Source organism: Cynocephalus volans, chromosome 11, assembly GCF_027409185.1.
Source record: "Cynocephalus volans isolate mCynVol1 chromosome 11, mCynVol1.pri, whole genome shotgun sequence".
Taxonomy (NCBI): Eukaryota; Metazoa; Chordata; class Mammalia; order Dermoptera; family Cynocephalidae; genus Cynocephalus; species Cynocephalus volans.
The window spans coordinates 122,304,045-122,325,628 of NC_084470.1; the positions used below are offsets into that span (position 1 = coordinate 122,304,045).

General features: G+C 41.5%; 1 protein-coding gene across 1 annotated transcript; it reads left to right on the forward strand.

The window, feature by feature from the left end:
• Positions 1 to 1,480: 1,480 nt before the first annotated feature.
• RABIF (RAB interacting factor) lies at positions 1,481 to 21,353 on the forward strand. The gene is made up of 2 exons (XM_063114689.1): positions 1,481 to 1,651; positions 18,665 to 21,353. Exons 1-2 carry the CDS (start codon positions 1,526 to 1,528, stop codon positions 18,908 to 18,910), a joined length of 372 nt encoding a protein of 123 aa, XP_062970759.1. The 5' UTR covers positions 1,481 to 1,525; the 3' UTR covers positions 18,911 to 21,353.
• Positions 21,354 to 21,584: the final 231 nt, after the last annotated feature.

The window sequence follows — 21,584 nt, forward strand, 5'->3', positions numbered from 1 at the left end:
CTCCCTCTTCCCCCAGGTATAATGTGTTTCAACCACAGTGATCCACTAACCATTCCTAATTTTTTTCTCACCCTTGTTCATGTATTATATTGCTCCTTCTGCCTAAAATAATCTTGCTTTCCTGACAATCCTAGTCTCCTTTTAATGCCTAATTCAAATGTGACCTGGGTAAAACCCTTTCTAACTCTTCAGACAGAACTATTCCCTATTTCATGCTTCCATTTATAACGTTCCCATGATTGTGTTTATCACATGCCATTGGGTCTTCCTGTTTAGACTGTACATGATGTACATGATTGTTTGACTTACTATTTTTTGACTTCACAGTGTTGTGAAAGCTACACATTCAGTAGAAACTACTTCAAGTACACACACAACTATTCTGTTTTTCACTTTCAGTACAGTATTCAGTAAATTACATGAGATATTTCAGCATTTTATTATAAAATAGACTTTGTGTTAGATAATTTTGCCCAACTGTAGGCTAATGTAAGCATTCTGAGCATGTTTAAGTAGGCTGAGTGTATTAAATGCATTTTAATGTAACATTTTCAAATTAAGATGGGCTTATCAGAACATAACACCATCAAAGTCGAGGAGTATCTGTATTCTCAATTACAAAGTGCCTATTATCATATCCTCAGGGTATAGCATAATGTCTGATATTTAGTTACTAAATGTGGAATTAATGAAGGACAAAGAGGAAGGAGAAAAAATGTGCAGATGGGGGTGGTGGGTAGATTAGACATTACTTAATCAGGTGTCTTAGTTCCCCTTCATATTCTGCTTCCCCTGCCCATTTCAGGAAACTCATGGCCTGTTGCTTTAGAATAAGCTGGAGATCTAAAGACTAATCAGATGGAATGAGAAAGTACATAGTTAAGAGCAGTGGCATTAGAGCTATGCCTGGATCTATGGACCTTGCAAAGTAACCTTTCTGATCTTTACCCTCCTCATTGTGCACTGGGGATAACAAGAGTGCCAGCCCCATAAGGAAACTGATGATTTGATAAGCTTCTAAAACGCTTCAACACGATGTTTCGTCCCATAGTAAATGATCACTATGATTACAATAGAGAGACTAGCAATTAAAGCTTCCAGGCATCGTTTCCCATAGAAGGGAGTCCAAGCCAGATTTCCTTCATATTGCGTCAATAATATCACTCAAGACACTAAATTCAAATATCAGAAAACTAATGGGTAAGGTCAGCTTCAATGATTTGTCTAGTTCTTAATATTAAAGAAAACACAGTGACGGAGAGGGGACTATGGAGAGGAAAGATTTGTCACCGGTCCCTGTAAAGCCATGCTAACGCCTGGCCACACAAGTTAGGCAATGAATGAAGGCGCTTGCGCACTCGAGGGCAGCGCGGGGTGCCTGGGGGAGAAAAGCGGACGCCTGCGCACAGAGGGAGTGCTCGTCCGCTCCCCTCCCCGCCTCTGCCAAGCAGCGCCAGCGCAGTTAAGATCGAGCAGAGACAGCGCCTGCGCGGCCGAGGCCGAGGAGGCTGTGGCGGTCGCGGCGATGGAAGCAGCGGAGCCGCTGAACGAGTTAGTGTCAGCCGAGGGCCGAAACCGGAAGGCGGTGCTGTGCCAACGTTGTGGCTCCCGGGTGCTGCAGCCAGGGACTGCTGTCTTCTCCCGCCGGCAGGTAGGGAGGCAGGTCAGAGGCCGCCTACACCCGCACTCTCTCCCAGAGGGGCACAAGCGCTGAGAGCTGGCGTCCGGGACCCTCAGTTTCCGGAGACCGCGCCCCTCCTCGAGGGTGCTTAGGCCCCGCCCCCGGGCGCTCCTCGGCAAGGCTCCGCCCCTGAGGCCGCCCGCGGCGGAAGCGGGTCTGTGTCCAGCCGCCCAGAGCCTTTTCTTGTTCCATTTATCCGGCAGCGGCCCGCCAGGCCGTGCGTCCCAGGCCCGGCCCCATCCCCGGTCGCCGCGAGCCGCCGCGCACGGTACGGCTGCTGCTTCATGTGCACGTGGGAAGGGCGCGCCCCCGCCCGCGGCCTCCTCGAGCTCTGGCCAACCCGAGAGACCCGCAGGTGTGTCCTTGCTGCCGCTCGAACGCTGCCCGGTGGCGCTTGTCACTTGGCGCTGGTGTGACCACCAGTCCTTAATTCACCTCGTTTCTCACAGGCGTCTGCCCCACTGAGGGGCTCCGGAAACGACTTTGGTGTAGGGCATATGACAGAGTAACTCCTGTAACCTACATGCTTTATCAAGGACTGGAATCCACTGTTTTCCAGTTGAATCACATTTCAAGTGCGATGGATAGCGGAAGTCCGAGAAGTAAATTTCGAAGGAAGACTTAATTTTTTTCTTTCAAGTTGGGAGTATCAATACCCTTCGTACCACCTTCACACCCCAAGTGAAAAAGTTGAAAAAAAATTTATTTTGGTACTTTTTATTCAATTGTAATATACCTGCAGAAAAGTGCAAAATGTAATCTCATTTCAACCATGTACATATTTTACCAATTTAAATTATTTCTAGGGGCTGGCCTGTTACTTCACTTGATTCGACGGCGGTCTTATAACACCAAGGTCAAGGGTTCGTATCCCTTTAGCGGCCAGCCGCCAAAAAAAAAAAAAAAAATCCAGATCATTTTATTATTTCATCTGGTTGAAGAGATGGTGAAGTGTAATGTCCAATATAAGAGCAAGAAGCACCTATTTCTCCAAAAGCAGAGCCTTTTTCATTAAAAGGTGGAAAAAAGTGACTTCTTTATGGGGGGGGGGGTGTTGATAACTTTAATTTAGAGATTGGTGGAGCTCCCCTGTTCTCTGGGTAAGACTTCGCAGGATTGGAAGTAGAGTTCTCAGCTTATTTAAAATTAGTGGCATTATGGAGTAGTGGAAAGGACATGGATCTTGGAGTTAAAACATCCATGGAATCGACCTGGCGTTATCATTCACTATGAACACTGGAAGAGTGATTTAACCTCCATGAGCTTCAGGTTGCTAGGTCTGTAAAATGAAGATGATGACGTAGGGAAAAATTTGTGTGAAAGCACTTGGCACTATGCCTAGCATACAGTGCGCAGTATAGGTTAGTTCTCATACCCTACCCCTTTCCCATGGCAAGGTTTTGTCTACTGATAGTTTATTTTAAATTCTTAATTCTTGTTTAATATATTTTATTTCTAACTGCTTTTGTCAAAAATTGTGTGAGCAAATTAAATTATACATGTGACATTTCTTTTTGTTTCTCAACTAAGAAAGTCGTTTCTCTTCTAGAAAGTGGCCTAGAAATTGTTTTTTATGTGTTATAAGTTTTTCCTTTTTTTTTTTTTTTTTTTTTTTTGGCGGCTGGCCAGTATGGGGATCTGAACCCTTGACCTTGGTGTTAAAACACTGTGCTCCAACCAACTGAACTAACTAGAAAAAAGGCGTAAAGAGGGTATTTTCTTCTTTTTTTTTTTCTTTTAACCATGGCTTCACTATTTCTGGAAATTTTCTGTTTCTTGTGAAAGGACTGTTGGAAGAATCTTATTCCTTACCTCAGACTCCAGCAACTCAACCCAACTCTAATCCAACCCAGTTCTCCCCATGATTTCAGTCCTAATTTTTTTCTTTCCACAAATACTAATTATAGCAAAAATATAACTTTTTTTTTTTTTTTTGTCCTTTTTTTTTTTGTGACCACGCTCAGCCAATGAGTGAACCAGCCATCCCTATGTAGGATCCGAACCCGCGGCAGGAGTGCCGCTGCGCTCCCAGCGCCGCATTCTCCTGAGTGAGCCACGGGGTCAGCCCCAAAAATATAACTTCTAAGACATAATGTAAACAGCAAGTTTAAAAAGAAATCTCACGGAAGATTCTAACCAGTTATTACTCCCTCCCTCTGTGTCACATACTTCAAGGGGGAAAAATGTCCCTGCCCTTACAAAGAATTTGCAACTTCAGGAGCACTGAACTCCTTAACTGAAATCCCCTAAAGCTTTGGGGTAGCTCTTTTTGTCCTAATCCTGAACTATTGCAGAGAAACCACTATCGGGGCAATTACAGCAGGGCTAGTACTCATCTCTGCGAGTGTTAAAGGAGTGCTCCTAGCCATTAAATAAACCTGGACAAACATAGGGTGTAAGGAGCTCTGGTTAGAGGTGGCCTGTAGCATTCTCTCTCACTCCACCCAGTGGAATAGCCTAGTATAGCCTCCAGACAGGAACAGTTTGAGAACTAGACTGCCAGTCCTACCATTGAGATCATCTAGGGCTTAGTGATTACTGTATCTTATATTCCACAGTTCTTTAGTCTAAAGCAGTGTGTTTCTCAACTGGGGGGTGATCCCCCTCCCTGCAGAGGACATTTAGCAATGTCTGGAGACATTATTGGTTGTCAAAACTGAACAGGTATGCTACTGGAATCTAGTGGGTAGAAGCCAGGGATGCTGCTGAACATTCTGTAATGCACAGGACAGCCCCTCAACAAAGAATTCTGCAGCCCAAAATGTCAATAATGCCAAGGTTAAGAAACCCTGGCCTACAGATTGCAGAGTGCTCACATCTATCATCTTAGTTGACCTTATGAAATTATTTGTATTATTTGTTGTTTATACCACTAGATTATGAGGTCCTGTGCCCTCTCCACTTATGTATCTCCTACACCTGGACTGTGCATATAAGTGAGAACTTACTAAATATTTGGATTTATTTTTGTTATCTTTTGGGGTGATTTTTGGATTTAAATAAATTAATGAATAAAAGCTATTAATCCAGTGTACATAATAGGTTAGCATGGATACAATGGATCAGTATGTTTAGTTGACACCATTACTCCATTTGTGCAGCATGTGATTTCTGTTCTTTTTAAGCCATTTAATTGATTTCACATATAAAATGTTCATACCCTTGAACTTGTTACTTCTTAAAATCTTATCTAAAGTTTGTGGTGGAGGAAATTATAATTAAGTGGAGTAGAGGCAAGGTGAATAGCAGTGTGGCGTTTCATAGTTCTGAGAGAAAGTGTGGTGTGTTTGGAAAATTGAAAAGTTCAACTTGGCCAGAACATGGAGTGTGATAAAAATGACAAGAAATGAGGCTGAGGGGGAGTTAAGGTGATTGGAATAGAGCAGGTGAGGAGCTATGGGGATGAATCCTCCCTGTGGGAGAGTGGCTAGGATATGGGATCAAAAGGAAGACTGAGCCAGGTGCCAGTCAGCTGTGGATAGGGAAGAGTGACCAGAGCTTCCTCAGATGGCCATGAGGTGTCACCAGATGGCAGAAACCTTAAAAGAGCAAAGGTGATTAGGTGAGGATGTAGGAGTAATAATTTGGGAGCCAGGAGAACACTGGTTCCCATTTCCAGATCCTAAAGGAAGAGGAGCGTCGCAGAATGGACAGCAGCCACAAAGGACACTGTTGCGGTGTTCACGGCAAGAGCCTCATTTCTGTGAAGACAAAGAAAAAACCTCCAAAAGGGCCGGCCCGTGGCTCACTCAGGAGAGTGTGGTGCTGATAACACCAAGGCCACGGGTTCGGATCCCTATGTAGGGATGGCCGGTTAGCTCACTTGGGAGAGTGTGGTGCTGACAACACCAAGTCAAGGGTTAAGATCCCCTTACCGGTCATCTTTAAAAAAAAAAGAAAACAAAAGAAAAAACCTCCTAGGAGTTTGGAAATGTAGAAGAAGGGAGAGTTTGTTGTAGAAGAGAGCTGTTTGGTCTTCTGTCTTTGGGGGCAGGAGGAGTTGTGGCAGGAGTGAGCAGCAGAAGATTGGCTTATGGGAGACAAAGTAAAGAGCAGTGTTTGGATGAGAATGTGACAGAAGAGGGCCCGAGGGCAGTAACCAGGGGCAGTTTCTGGTAACACTAAACATGCTCTTCACTGGTGACCCAGCACTCTGGAGTCTTTTTCCCGGAGAAATGAAGTTATGTTCACACCAAAACCTGTACATGAATATGCATGGCAGGTTTATTCTGGAAAAAGCCCAAGTGTCCTTCAGCAAGTGAATGGTAAACAAACTGGTACATCCATACCATGGACTAGTCAGCAATAAAAATGGAATGAATTATTGATATACAGAACTTGCATGAATTTTCCAGGGAATTACGCTGAGTGATAAAAGCCAGTGCCAAAACGTTACATACTATATGATGACATTTATCTAACATTTTTGAAATGAAAATAATTTAGAAGTGGAGAACAGATTGGTGGTTGCCAGGGATTAGGAATGGGGGCTGGTAGTAGATAAGTGTGGTTAAAAAAGGTAACATGAGGAATTTTTGACTACGTTGGTGAATACACGTGGTAAAATTGGTTTCGGGGGGGGGGGGGGTTGGTGGCTGGCCAGTACAGTACACGTGACAAAATTGTATAGAACTAAATACACACACAAATGGGTACAGGTAAACTGGGGAAATCTGAATAAAATCTGTGAATAGTATCAATGTTTATATCCTGGTTGTGATATTGTACTATAGCTTTGCAAAATATTACCTTTGGGGGAAACTGGGTAAAAAGGTACATAGAATTTCTATATTATTTCTTATAACTAAATGTGACTTTACAGTTATCTCAATAAAACTTCAGTTGAAAAAATCAGGACATTATATTAAGTGAAATAAACCAGCCACAAAAGGACAAATACTGTATGATTCCACTTAAATGAGGTTCCTAGAGTAGTCATTCATATAGACCAGGAGGTAGCATGGTGGTTACCAGTGGCTGAGGGAAGAGGGAGTTGCAGTTTTATGGGTGCAGTTTCAGTCTGGGAAGATGAAAAGGCTCTGGAGATGGGTGGTGGTGAGGGTTGCGCTACATCGTAAATGTGCTTAATGATACTGAACCGTATGCTTAGAAGTGGTTAAGATAATAAATTTTATGTATATTTTACCACAAGAAAAAAACAATCAGGAATCAAAATGGAACATTCATCTCAGCTACGTAAGATAGTATTGTTCTAATTATCTGTTGCTATTTAACAAAATCACCCCAAAACAGTGACTTCAAACAACAGCTGTGCTTTCTTTTGCTCAGGTATTTGGGGGTTGGCAGGGCTTAGCTAGGCAGTTCTCATTTGGGCTCTTTCATGGGATGGCAATCAGAAGGGTCACCCTGAAAGCTTTTTCCTCCCTTGTCTGCCTGTGGACTGGGTAGATTCAAACTCCTGAGCACTGGAGCAGGCTTTAGGGTGTGCTCTGAATCTCATGGGCCTCTCCACCTGGTCTCTTCACATGGTGCTCTTGGAGCAGCTGGAGTTCTAACATAGTAGCTGAAGGCTCCCAGAGCAAGTGTCCCAAGAGAAATGACAAAAATCGCATGGCCTTTTCTTTTTTTTTAAAGATGACCGGTATGGGGATCTCAACCCTTAGCTTGGTGTTGTCAGCACCACACTCAACCAATGAGCCAACCAGCCATCCCTATATAGGATCCGAACCCAGGGCCTTGGTGTTCTCAGCACCACACTCTCCCGAGTGAGCCACAGGCCGGCCCTCGCATGGCCTTTTCTAACGTCGCATGGCCTTTTCTAACGTCGCCTGTCACTTCCTCCACATTATGTTCATGGAGGCAGTCACCATGGCCTGCCTAGGCCTGAGGGGAGAGGTGTGGACCCCACCTCTTGGTGAAAGGATTGTCAAAGAATTTGTGGATGTGTTTTAAAACCACCACAAGTGTTTAGAAGGGGGGAAATAACAAATAAAGTTAACAGAAGTTTATTCTGTATTGTAACAGTTTTTGTTTTCATCTATATTGTAACATGTTTGCCAAGTTTTCTGTAATGAGAATGTATTTTTACAATGAGAAAGGAAATATTTTCTTTTTAAAGGGGTACTGTTAACAGGACATCGACAGAATCTTACTGAGTTGTGGTGTTCTATTTCTGAAGAAACTGTCCAGAATTAAGGGTACTAGCTAGGGTCCTGACAGAGCAAAGATAACCACCTGGTTAGGAATCTGTCTGGCAACTTTGGCTCCCAAACTTTTGGGTTAGCTGCCTCAAATCAGAAGTTAATTTTTTTAGGGCCGGCCCGTGGCTCACTCAGGAGAGTGCGGTGCTGATGACACCAAGGCCATGGGTTCGGATCCTATATAGGGATGGCTGGTTGGCTCAATGGCTGAGTGTGGTGCTGACAACACCAAGCCAAGGGTTCCACCCCTAATAATCTTATCCAGAAAGGCTCATTATACTCCAAACGTTATATCCCATCACCTGGCCTTAGCAATTGTACCTGGCATTGCAGTGAATAGGTTGAGATCGATGTGCAAATACATATGCGTGTGTATAGGTATAGTCTTGTGGGTCCACCTTACAGGATCTAAATAAAAATGGGAATGTTGAGGAATAGAGGGAACAGGGCCCAATATGATACCTTGAGTGGACAGTTAATAGTACTACCTTTAAATCACTACTCAAAGGAGAGACTCTGCAGAGGGGTGCTTTTTGCTACTTATGGGAACAGTGAGAGGGAAGCTTGTGCCCCGTTGTTGGGCACCGCCTGAAGGCTCATGTTTAAGTAGTCTTTGATTTCCTCATTGTTTTATTGGACACACTGAATTCTTGGTTGGCTGGGTGTCTTAACTAGTTCACCAAAGTTCACTCTCCTTATGTTAAGATGTGACTTCTACAATATAAAGGATAGGACATAAATATTTTTAGGGAAATTGAGGCCCAAAGAAAGTTACAGTTAGGATTGGAATCAGATTTCAGGTTCCTGAATTTTGATTCCTAACTCTTTGCCTCTGCCTGTTCCCATTTTCATTTAAGGTAAAACAGAGCATTGGGGACACATTTAAACATCAGATGAAGCAAAGAGAGCAACTGGAATAACAATATAACAGGAGGAGGGATATCGTATTTTATGACGTCCTCAGATGACATCTCAGGTGACACAGCAAAGGTAGTGCACAGATAACTGTTTTGATAAGCCAAGTGCTTAGAGGATGGGGAGTAGAAATGTTCTGAATCAGTGCTCCCTCCTCCCCTACTGGCCACTATATGGCCCAGGATTCAGAACTGCAAACTCCAGGGTATTTAATATGCTAGCAGCTCTGGTGGACTTCTACACTCCAATTCAGGGAGAGGCTTACTTCATCCCTACCAAAGCATTTACCATTTGGAGGCTGTTAATCCAATTTAAAATATACGTTTAAAAAATATTTTTTTGCTATCAGACTAGCACACTAAGGTCATCCTGTTTTATTAGAGTTTGGAGGTGCATTCGAAGTGTATTGTGGCACATATTGCACACAGGTGATGATATTCAACTTTGCATCCCACAGATATATACAATCAGCTATGTTGCAGTAAAAAAAAAAAAAGTGTTATGGGATGAGAAGTAAGTCATATGACAGCAGTCATAATGAGGAGCAGAAGAGCAAGCTTTGCTGGCATTGTATTTTGTAGTAGTCTGGGGCAGCTAAACATGTGTACACTACCCATGTGGAAGAAATTAAAGCAGTTGCGTGTGTGCCAGAGGCTTTATCTTAATGACTGGGAAGTCACGTAGATTCTGGGGATAATATTCCAAACTGTAGAACTAGATTTTCCTTTTATAAGATAAATTCAGTATAAGGGTTCTTCAGAAAGTTTGTGGAAAAATGGAATTAAAAGATATTAGGAATCTGTTGATCTCATAGAAATAGAGAGTAGACAGACTAGATAAGGAAAATGTGGTATATATACACAATGGAATACTACTCTGCTATTAAAAGAATGAGATTCTGCCATTTGCAGCAACATGGGTGAACTTAGAGAAAAATTATGTTAAGTGAAATAAGCCAAGCACAGAAAGAGAAATAACTGCATGTACTCACTCATGAGTGGGAGCTAAATGAAAGAAAGAAAGAAAGAGAGAGAGAGAGAGAGAGAAAGAAAGAAAGAAAGAAAGAAAGACACATACAACACTCACAGTAATTTGTTGAACTTTCAATAGGAGAACAGAACTAAGGCCACCAGAGGTGAGAAGTGGGGGGAGGAGGGGTTTGTGAGAAATTGGTAAAGGGCCACAAAAAATGAATACATTGTGTAATGCTGAATATATTATCCTGATTTGAGCATCACATATTGCACACAGGTATTGATATTCAATGCTGTACCCCACAGATATGTACAATCATGTTTCAATAAATGAATAGATAATAAATCCATTTTAGATTTGAAAAAAGTAGAGAATAGAATAGTGGTTACTAGAGACTGGAAAGGGGATACAAAATTGTAGAGAGAGAGGAAGAATAAGATGTAGTGTTGCATAGCAATATAAAGAGACTACAGTCAACAACAAATTACTATATAACTTAAGTAGCTAGTTGAGAGGGTTTTGAATGTTCCCAACACAGAGGTGATAGATGTTTGAGGTGATAGATATGCTGATATGATCACTGCACACTGTATAAATGTACCAAATATCATATTGTACTCCATTAATATATACAATTATCATGGGTCAATTAAGAAAAAAAAATAGAAGGATGTGGTCTTCAAGATGGCGGCGGCTGCGGCGGCTGGCGCGGAGTAGCTGAGGTGGAAAAGGCGGCCACTGGGTCTCAGGCAGCCGGAAAACTTGTGGTCCTTCCTCTCGCCATCTCTTAAGGGAGGACTGCTGCTGCTGACCGGTCGTGGGGGGTGACCGCCACTTTGCCCCCGGCAGGAGAGGCTGCCTCATTTACAGGCAACAGCTTTAAAGTGTGGAGCAGGAAAAGAACTGATTCTTAGCTGCAAAAGTGAGTCTCAAAACAGGGAACATGGCGCCAGGGCTGCTGTGGATGCAGCCAGGATCCCGGAGGCTGGGGCCGCACTGAAGGCGGCCAGCTGCCCTATTCAGGATTCGAGGTTTCAGGCCGGCATTAAAGAAGATTCCTGGGAGCGAGCCGCGCCGCGACTGAATAGCCCGAGGCGGCAGCGCCGAGAACACGGAAGGCAACAAACCAGAGACAGAGCGAGCACCCGACCTGGCACAGCACTGTGAGTGATCCCTGGCACAGCTCCGTTCGGGGGGTGGATGCCCAAGCGGCCCCCGCCTGCACCACCAGCCCACTCACCGCCGGTGCTGCCTCCATTTTCCCAGGTGCGGGCAGCTCCGCCCTGCTCGGCCATCACTGAGCCCTCCCACTTGCTGGCCTGGCGCGGGGCTTTCCGGAGCTTGCGGACCGGCCTTGGCTCCCACTCCCTCCGCGGTTCTCTGGCGGGGCTGGTGGCGGAGGGCGTCCCAGGCCAGTTTCGGGAGGGCAAGGAAGTACGGGCAGGCCGACTGTCACTCCACCATACCCTGGACTCCGGCCCCAGGTAAACTCCCTGTTACTGGGAGGCAGATACCATCTGTGCGGCCACCAGTTTGGAAAAAAGCCTAACGAATTTCTGGTTGGGAATAGTGTGGTAGGAGAGTTCCCAGGTCCGCTTGAACCTGCCGGAGACCAGGCTGCAGGTGGGCGCTAGACTCGGTTTATACTGGGGGGATACAAAGGTGAACAAGACCCGAGAAAGATCTACATAGTGCCACAAAGGCACCCAGAGAGACCGGTCGTCTGTGCCCAGCAGAAACCTGGTAGACTTCCTGGGCGAGGCGGTACCGAGCAGGGTCTTGAAGGCCCAGCTGTTAGACGAGGTGTGCAGAAGACACGCCCCAGCCCAGCACAGTGCGCACAGAGTGGGGAGACGTGCGGCCAGGGAGGCGGAGACTCGACAAAAACCACACACCCGGTGGGGTCGCTACTGCACGATCTAACAGCCTGGGCCAGAGCACACGGAACAGGGAGAAGTCCTGCACAGGAAGTGAAAGCTCAACAGAGATCACACACCCTGTGGTACGTGACCCACCAGCCCAGCAGAGTCCAAGCTGACCAGAAAGGTGGCTCCCCGGAGAAGCCCAAGACCCGAGGCAACCACACACACAAGGCACTAGAGGCCAACTGAGCAGTCACGGAGGGAGCCATACGAAATTGGCAACCACAGCAACATCCTAGTTAGTCATTAGTCTCAAACCGGTGGACTGTGAAACCCCCGGCCACAATGAATAAACACCAAAAAAAAGATACCAGAAATACAAAAAATCAAGAAAGTACACCACCAAAAGTTAATAAATCTCAAACTCTAGATCCTATAGAACAAGAAGCCCTTGAAATGACTGACAAGGAATTTCGAGTGATAATTCTAAGGAAACTGAATGAGATACAAGAAAACTCAGCTAGACATCATGATGAAATGAGGAAAAGTATACAGGATCTGAAAGAGGAAATGTACAAGGAAATCAATGTCCTGAAAAAAAATGTAGCAGAACTTGCTGAACTGAAGAAGTTATTCAACGAAATAAAAAACACAACGGAGAGTTTAACCAGCAGGCTTGTCGAAGTTGAAGAGAGAACCTCTGAACTTGAAGATGGGCTGTTTGAAATAACACAAGCAGACAAAAAGAAAGAAAAAAGAATCAAGGACATTGAAGAAAATCTGAGAGAGATATCAGACAACCATAAGCGATCAAATATCCGAGTCATGGGTATTCCAGAAGGGGAGGAAAATGGAGATTCCATTGAAAACATATTCAACAAAATAGTGGCAGAAAACTTCCCAGGTATAGGAAAAATCACAGATCTTCAGATCCAGGAAGCTCAACGATCTCCAAACGTATTCAACCCAAAAAGGCCTTCTCCAAGACATGTCATAGTCAAATTGGCAAAACTCAGAGACAAAGAGAGAATCTTAAAAGCTGCAAGAGAGAAGCGTCAAATCACCTATAAGGGAGCCCCAATCAGGTTAACATCAGACTTTTCATCACAAACCCTAAAAGCTAGAAAGGAATGGGATGATATTTTCAAAATACTAAAAGACAAAGATTGCCAGCCAAGAATACTCTACCCTGCAAGGCTATCCTTCCGAAATGAGGGGCAAATAGTATATTTCTCAGACAAACAAAAACTGCGGGAGTTCACTACCACAAGACCACCCTTACAAGAAATCCTCAAGGGAGTACTGGGTTTGGTTCCTGAAAAATAACTACCACTGCCATAAAAACCCAAGAAAAATCTAAACCCGCTAGTATAATAAAAATGGCATTCATGAAGAGAAAACAAGCTAACAAAAACACTATCTACAACCTAAGGAACCAACAAACACAGAAAACAAACAGTAAATCAGAAAGCAAGGAACAAAAGACACTTAAGACAACCAAACAACCAATAAAATGCTAGGAATAAATCAACACCTTTCAATAACAACTCTTAATGTAAAAGGCTTAAATTCCCCAATTAAAAGACACAGACTGGCTGACTGGATCAAAAAGCAGGACCCAACTATATGCTGTCTACAAGAGACCCACCTCACCCATAAAGATTCACACAGACTAAGAGTGAAAGGATGGAAAAAGATTTACCATGCAAACAGAAAAGAAAAACGAGCTGGAGTAGCTATTCTTATATCTGACAAAATAGACTTTAAACTAAAAACCATAAAAAGAGACAATGAGGGACACTACTTAATGATAAAAGGACTGATCCATCAAGAAGACATAACAATCATAAATATGTATGCACCCAATGTTGGAGCAGCCAGATTTATAAAACAAACTCTATTAGACCTAAAGAAGGAAATAGACACTAATACCGTAATAGCAGGGGACCTGAACACCCCACTGTCAATATTAGACAGATCATCTAGGCAAAGAATCAGTAGAGAAACACAAGATCTAAACAAGATTCTAGACCAATTGGAATTGGCAGATATCTACAGAACATTCCACCCAACAACCTCAGAATATTCATTCTTCTCATCAGCACATGGATCATTCTCCAGGATAGATCACATATTAGGTCACAAATCAAGTCTCAATAAATTCAAAAAAATTGGAATTATCCCATGTATCTTCTCAGACCACAATGGATTAAAACTAGAAATTAATAACAAACGAACCTCTGGAAACTATACAAACACATGGAAATTAAACAGCATTCTACTTAATGACATATGGGTCCAAGAAGAAATCAAGCAGGAAATCAAAAAATTTATTGAAACTAATGAAAACAATGATACATCATACCAAAACCTGTGGGATACTGCAAAAGCAGTATTGAGGGGAAAATTTATTGCATTAAACGCTCACTTCAGAAGAATAGAAAGATGGCAAGTGAACAACCTAACACTTCACCTTAAAGAACTAGAAAAACAAGAACAATCCAAACCTAAAGTTAGCAGACGGAAAGAAATCATTAAGATCAGAGCAGAACTGAATGAAATTGAAAACCAAAAAACAATTCAAAAGATCAACGAATCAAAAAGTTGGTTTTTGAAAAGATAAATAAAATTGACAAACCATTAGCATGGCTAACAAAAAAAAGAAGAGAGAAGACTCAAATAACAAAAATTAGAAATGAAAAAGGCGATATTACAACTGATTCATCTGAAATACAAGGAATCATTCGAGACTACTACAAACAACTATACGCCAACAAATTTGAAAATCTGGAGGAAATGGATAAATTTCTGGACACACACAAGCTCCCAAAACTGAACCGTGAAGATGTAGAAAATTTGAACAGACCAATAACAATAAAGGAGATTGAAGCTGTTATCAGAAGGCTCCCAACAAAGAAAAGCCCAGGACCAGATGGATTCACAGCAGAATTTTACCAAACATTCAAACAGGAATTGACACCGATTCTTTACAAACTATTCCAAAAGACTGAAACGGACGCAAATCTCCCAAACTCATTCTATGAAGCAAACATCATCCTGATACCAAAACCAGGTAAAGATATAACCAAAAAAGAAAACTACAGGCCAATATTCCTGATGAATATAGATGCAAAAATCCTCACTAAATTACTAGCAAACAGAATACAGCAACACATACGAAAAATTATTCATCACGATCAAGTGGGATTCATCCCAGGGATGCAAGGTTGGTTCAACATACGCAAATCAATAAATGTGATACACCATATTAATAAACTCAAAGACAAGGACCATATGATCATCTCTATAGATGCTGAAAAAGCATTTGATAAAGTTCAGCACTCATTCATGACAAAGACCCTCTATAAGTTAGGTATAGAGGGAAAGTATCTCAACATAATTAAAGCCATATATGCCAAACCCACAGCCAATATCATCCTGAATGGGGAAAAGCTGAAAGCTTTTCCTTTAAGAACAGGAACTAGACAAGGATGCCCACTCTCACCACTCCTATTCAACATAGTGTTGGAAGTACTAGCCAGAGCAATCAGAGAAGAGAAGGAAATAAAGGGCATCCAGATTGGAAAAGATGAAGTCAAACTGTCCCTGTTTGCAGATGACATGATCCTATATATCGAACAGCCTAAAACCTCTACAAAAAAACTGCTAGAATTGATAAATGATTTCAGCACAGTAGCAGGATACAAAATCAACACTCAAAAATCAGTAGCATTTCTTTTCTCCAATAGTGAACATGCAGAAAGAGAAATCAAGAAAGCCTGCCCATTTACAATAGCCACCAAAAAAATAAAATACTTAGGAATTGAGTTAACCAAGGAGGTGAAAAATCTCTATAATGAGAACTACAAAACACTGCTGAGAGAAATTAGAGAGGATACAAGAAGATGGAAAGATATCCCATGCTCTTGGATTGGAAGAATCAACATAGTGAAAATGTCCATACTACCCAAAGTGATATACAAATTCAATGCAATCCCCATCAAAATTCCAAAGACATTTTTCTCAGAAATGGAAAAAACTATCCAGACATTTATATGGAACAATAAAAGACCACGCATAGCCAAAGCAATGCTGAGCAAAAAAAATAAAGCTGGAGGCATAAAACTACCTGACTTTAAGCTATACTACAAAGCTATAATAACCAAAACAGTATGGTACTGGCATAAAAACAGACACACTGACCAATGGAATAGAATAGAGAATCCAGAAATCAACCCACACACTTACTGTCAGCTGATCTTTGACAAAGGCATCAAGCCTATTCAGTGGCGAAGGGACTGCCTCTTCAGCAAATGGTGCTGGGACAACTGGATATCCATATGCAGGAGAATGAAACTTGATCCATACCTCTCGCCGTATACTAAAATCAACTCAAAATGGATTAAGGATTTAAATATACACCCTGAAACAATAAAACTTCTTAAAGAAAACATAGGAGAAACACTTCAGGAAATAGGACTGGGCACAGACTTCATGAATACGACCCCAAAAGCACGGGCAACCAAAGGAAAAATAAACAAATGGGATTATATCAAACTAAAAAGCTTCTGCACAGCAAAAGAAACAATTAACAGAGTTAAAAGACAACCAACAGAGTGGGAGAAAATATTTGCAAAATATACATCTGACAAAGGATTAATATCCAGAATATATAAGGAACTCAAACAACTGTACAAGAAGAAAACAAGCAACCCAATTAAAAAATGGGCAAAAGAGCTAAGTAGGCATTTCTCTAAGGAAGATATCCAAATGGCCAACAGACATATGAAAAAATGCTCAACATCACTCAGCATCCGGGAAATGCAAATCAAAACCACACTGAGATACCATCTAACCCCAGTTAGGATGGCTAAAATCCAAAAGACTATGAACGATAAATGCTGGCGAGGCTGCGGAGAAAAAGGAACTCTCACACATTGTTGGTGGGACTGCAAAATGGTGCAGCCTCTATGGAAAATGGTATGGAGGTTCCTCCAACAATTGCAGATAGATCTACCATACGACTCAGCTATCCCACTGTTGGGAATATACCCAGAAGAATGGAAATCATCAAGTGGAAGGTATACCTGTTTCCCAATATTCATCGCAGCCCTCTTTACAATAGCCAAGAGTTGGAACCAGCCCAAATGCCCATCACTGGATGAGTGGATACGGAAAATGTGGTACATCTACACAATGGAATACTACTCAGCTATAAAAACGAATGAAATACTGCCATTTGCAACAACATGGATGGACCTTGAGAGAATTATATTAAGTGAAACAAGTCAGGCACAGAAAGAGAAATACCACATGTTCTCACTTATTGGTGGGAGCTAAAAATTAATATATAAATTCACACACACACACACACACACACACACGCACACACACGCACACAAACCGGGGGAGGGGGGGAAGAAGATATAACAACCACAATTATTTGAAGTTGATATGACAAGCAAACAGAAAGGACATTGTTGGGGGGGGGGGAGAAGGGAGGGAGGTTTTGGTGATGGGGAGCAATAATCAGCCACAATGTATATCGACAAAATAAAATTTAAAAAAAAAAAAAAAAAAAAAGGAAAGAAAAAAATAGAAAAATTCATAAACAAAAGTAGATTAGAGGTTACCAGAAACTGGGGGGAAGGGCTAATGAGAAGTTATTGCTTAACAGGTACAGAATTTATGTTTAGAATGACGAAAAAGTTTTAGAAATAGATAGAGGTGGTGGTCACACAGCATTGTGAATGTAATTAGTTCCACAGAGTTGTATGTTAAAAATGTTTAAAATGAAGTAGTGGACTAACAGGTACAAAACTATGCTACCTACCATAAGTGAATCATTGTGCAGTATATGCATGTATGGAAACATACTGTACCCCACAAATATGTACAAATAAATGTTGAAATTTAAAAAATGCTTAGTATGGCAATCCTTATGTTATATATTTTACCACAGTAAAAAAAAAAAAAAAAAAATACAAATCTTTACATGAACTTTTTGAAGATCCCTTGTATATTCGTAACAATGATGGAATAGATCAAAGCCAGATATCCTGTATTCATTCTTTTAACAAATATTTGAGTTCCTGCACTGTTAACAGTTACTATTCTAAGCATTGGAGCTGGCCGGTTAGCTCAGTTGGTTAGAGCATGGTATTACAACACCAAGGTCAAGGGTTCAGATCCCAATCATGGTCAGCCACCAATTAAAAAAAAAAAGAAAAGAAAAGAAAAGAAAATAGCTTACTAAGCATTCGAGATACAATAATGAATAAGAATGGTAAGCATCCTGCTTTCTAGGAGCTGATATTCTAGCAGAGGGAGACACATGGTAAGTAATTAGTTAAGATAATTTCAGAAAATAAGTGATAAGTAAAAAAGTGGGAGTAGCATGAAGAAACTTCTAGGAGTAATGAATGTGTTTACTCTTTTGATTATTATATTGGTTTCACTTATGTATACATGCACCAAAATGTTTCTAACTGTACACTTTAAATATGCATAGTTTATGTCGATTATACCTCAATAAAGGTCTTTTAAAAAAATACAGTTCACCAAGGTCAGGGGTTCAGATCCCTGTACTGGCCTTCTGCCAAAAACAAAAGACAAAAAAATCCATGGGCAATATGGAAAGCTAACTCAAATTGTATGGTTAGAGAAGACCTCCTGAGGAGGTTACATTTGGGCTAAATACCAAGAAAGAGCAGGCCATCCCAAGATCTGAGGACAAAGTGACATATGCTGTCAAGAGGGCCAGTATGGCTGAAGCATAATGAGCTGGGGAGAGACTAGGACCATGCAGGGCCTTGTAGGGCATGGTGAGGACAGCAGGGAAGCAAAGTTACCACAGCAACTGGCTGAAGCGCCTCTTTCACATATCCCTTAAGAATCAGGGCAGGGACCAGAGGCAACAGAAGAGCCACCCAGCATCTTAATCTATAAACTTAATGAGAGGGCGCTTCTTTTCCTTTTTTTTTTTTCCCCATTCCACAGAGCTGCTAGGGAGCCGTGTAGGTAGAATGGGCCAGCTTAACTTATATTTTTTATGTTCTCTTCCACTGCAGCTTTTCCTTCCCTCTATGAGAAAGAAGCCAGCTCTGGCTGATGGCAGCAATCCTGATGGCGATCTCCTCCAGGACCACTGGCTGGTTGATGACATGTTTATCTTTGAGAACGTGGGCTTCACCAAAGACGTGGGCAACATCAAGTTTCTGGTCTGTGCAGACTGTGAAATTGGACCAATTGGCTGGCATTGCCTAGATGACAAGAACAGTTTCTATGTGGCCTTGGAACGGGTTTCCCATGAGTAACTGAGGCGAGGGGGACTCAGCTCTACCCCCAACTATAAAAGCGACTCCCCACAAGAACTGGCATTTAACCTGGCATAACTGTTCTGCTGCCGCCTTCTCTGTACTTCTATAAATAATGAGTACCAGCATGTCCACTTGAACACGCACAGGGTTAATCCTGCTTCCTTAGAGCCTCAAGTGCACACCTCTTGCTTAGTTCATGTTGCAACACAACATTTCCTAATCTCCCTTTTCCCCCAGTTTTGGGACACTGATGCCTCCACAAACCTAGTCTCATTCCTGGCATTCTGCCTAGGCTCTATTTTACCCAGGAGCTCCCTTTTTTTCTTGCAATAGAAGAGTAGTAGTCAGCCTTTTAGCCATGATGACATGTCAAAAGATGCTCACGTGTTGATAGTTGAAACTGCCTTTTTCTGTCTCACTCAAGAAAACATATAAGTATCCGAGAGTGACTTTGTTGTATGGCTAACCTTCTTATCCACAGTAATTTATTTTTTCTAAAAGTAAAGCATTTACAAATTTCAGTATTTAAACTGCTAATCAGAAATGCATTACTTTGGATACATCTCTAATACCATGTTTGAGAGCTTCTGCTCAAGGTTGGTAATGACATTTTATTGTGAAGAAGAATGTGGTCCCTCTTCTCTTCAAATCTTGATGTGGTGCTTATAGCCTGTAAATTGAGAATCAGATTTTCAACCCCATCTGGCAGCCACCACATGGAAAATTTAGCACCAGCTGTTTACCCAGGCTCTCTTGGAATCAGAGTGGAAGGTGTAAGAAATAATGAGGGATAGGCCTTTGCCAAATTATTCATGAGTTTATAGGTTTGTCTCATCTGGACAGGTAACTTTCTTTGTTCTCAGGAAAGACTTCTTTAATGGATAGGATCATCATTTACCGAACCTACTGGGCATGATCTTCAGAAAGTTTTTGTTCAATTGGAATCTCTATACCAACTCAGAATACAAACCTTCCAAATGCCTCTATTTCTATATCTGTGGCTTTGCTCTAACAGTTTGATATTAGCAAACTTATTTAAGCATTCAACATGATTTCCAATTATTCTGTCAGTTCTCTTCTGAAATAACTCACCATCCTAGAAGTAATCTGTATAATCAGGTTTCAGGTGTCCTCCCGTCATCCCTCCCTCTAAGATTCAGGAGACCTAAAATTGAAATAAGGACTAACTAGAGACTTCCTTTGCATCTGTTTTCTGGTTGCTTCCTCCTTCCTTCACCCCACAATTTTGTAAGCATTTCCCACTAGAATACAGGCCTTGGGCACAGTTCTGTAGCCAACCTACTCTCCTAGAAAGGTGGCTTTCTTCCCAGACAGAGCCAGAGCAAGCTCCAGTACAAAATAAGAGAACTCTTTTCTAAACAAATGGTCAAATGTCCATTATTGTGCTATTTGCAGAAGAGCAACTGAGAATTATCCACTCAGGTCAGAAAGAATAAAACCAAGTAGATGCCTCTGGGGCATATGGCCCCTCACATCGCAAGCCAGAACCTAAGCTAAGCATTTTTTAAAATTAGGCTTTAAGTTTCTTTTTGTAATCACAGAAATAGTATATGAGTACATATTCATTGCAGATAAGTTGAAAAATGGATATAAAAAAAATTTTAATTAACTCACACTTCCACCATTCAGAGATTGCCAATAGTAATGTGGTATATATCCTTCTCAATGTTTTGCTATATGTTTATATAAACGCGTGGTTTTTTAAAGACAAATATGAGATCATGCTGTACTCTTTTATAACTTGCATTTTTCATTTAACAAAACAGGGTGAACATCTTCCCATGTCAGTAGATAGCCATCTATGTACACCATTGTTATTAGTATTTCATTGTATTGCAGCACTATAATTTATTTAAACAATCCACTATTGGGTTGTTTCCAGTTTCTTATAAACAATGATGTAACGTGTAACGTTATAGTTAAATCTGTATCCACATTCTAATTATTTCCTTGGCATGAATTATTAGAAGCAAAATTGTAGGATATACACATTTTCAAGGCTTTACTATATTGACACATTCCACAAAAAAACTTGTGTTAATCTACCCTCGTCCAGTGGTGTGAGAGAACACTTATTTCTCTGAGCCCTTACCGATACTGGGTATTATTAAAAAAATATTTTGAGCTAGCCGGTTAGCTCACTTGGTTAGAGCATGGTGCTGATAACACCAAGGTCAAGAGTTTGTATCAGCCAGCCACCCTTCCCCCCACAAAAAAAACAAATATATATATATATAGGATTTTTTGCCACTTTAATAGGAGGGAAAAAATAGTATCTCATTGTTTTAAATTGCATTTATTTTATCTCTAATAATTTTTATACATCTATCATTCATTTTTATTTCCTTTTTTGAGAACTGCCAAACAGTGTGGCCCCAGTAGCCAAAAATATTGAGTTGCTATTCTGCCTTTTCAGTTTGATTTGAAAGAAATAAAGGCATTTAAACAGTGGAAATTAGGTTCCTGTATGTCCTTGGGAAGAATATATAATTTGCAAAAGCAGAGGAGAGTTGAAACCTGAGCCTTAGGGTTCAGCTTGAGGTATGTCATCTAATTAAGCAACCATTTAGTGGCTGCTATAAAAATGAGAATGTCGTCTCTTCATTCCCCTCACACATAATAGGCTCTTGATAAACACTTGTGAATCAGT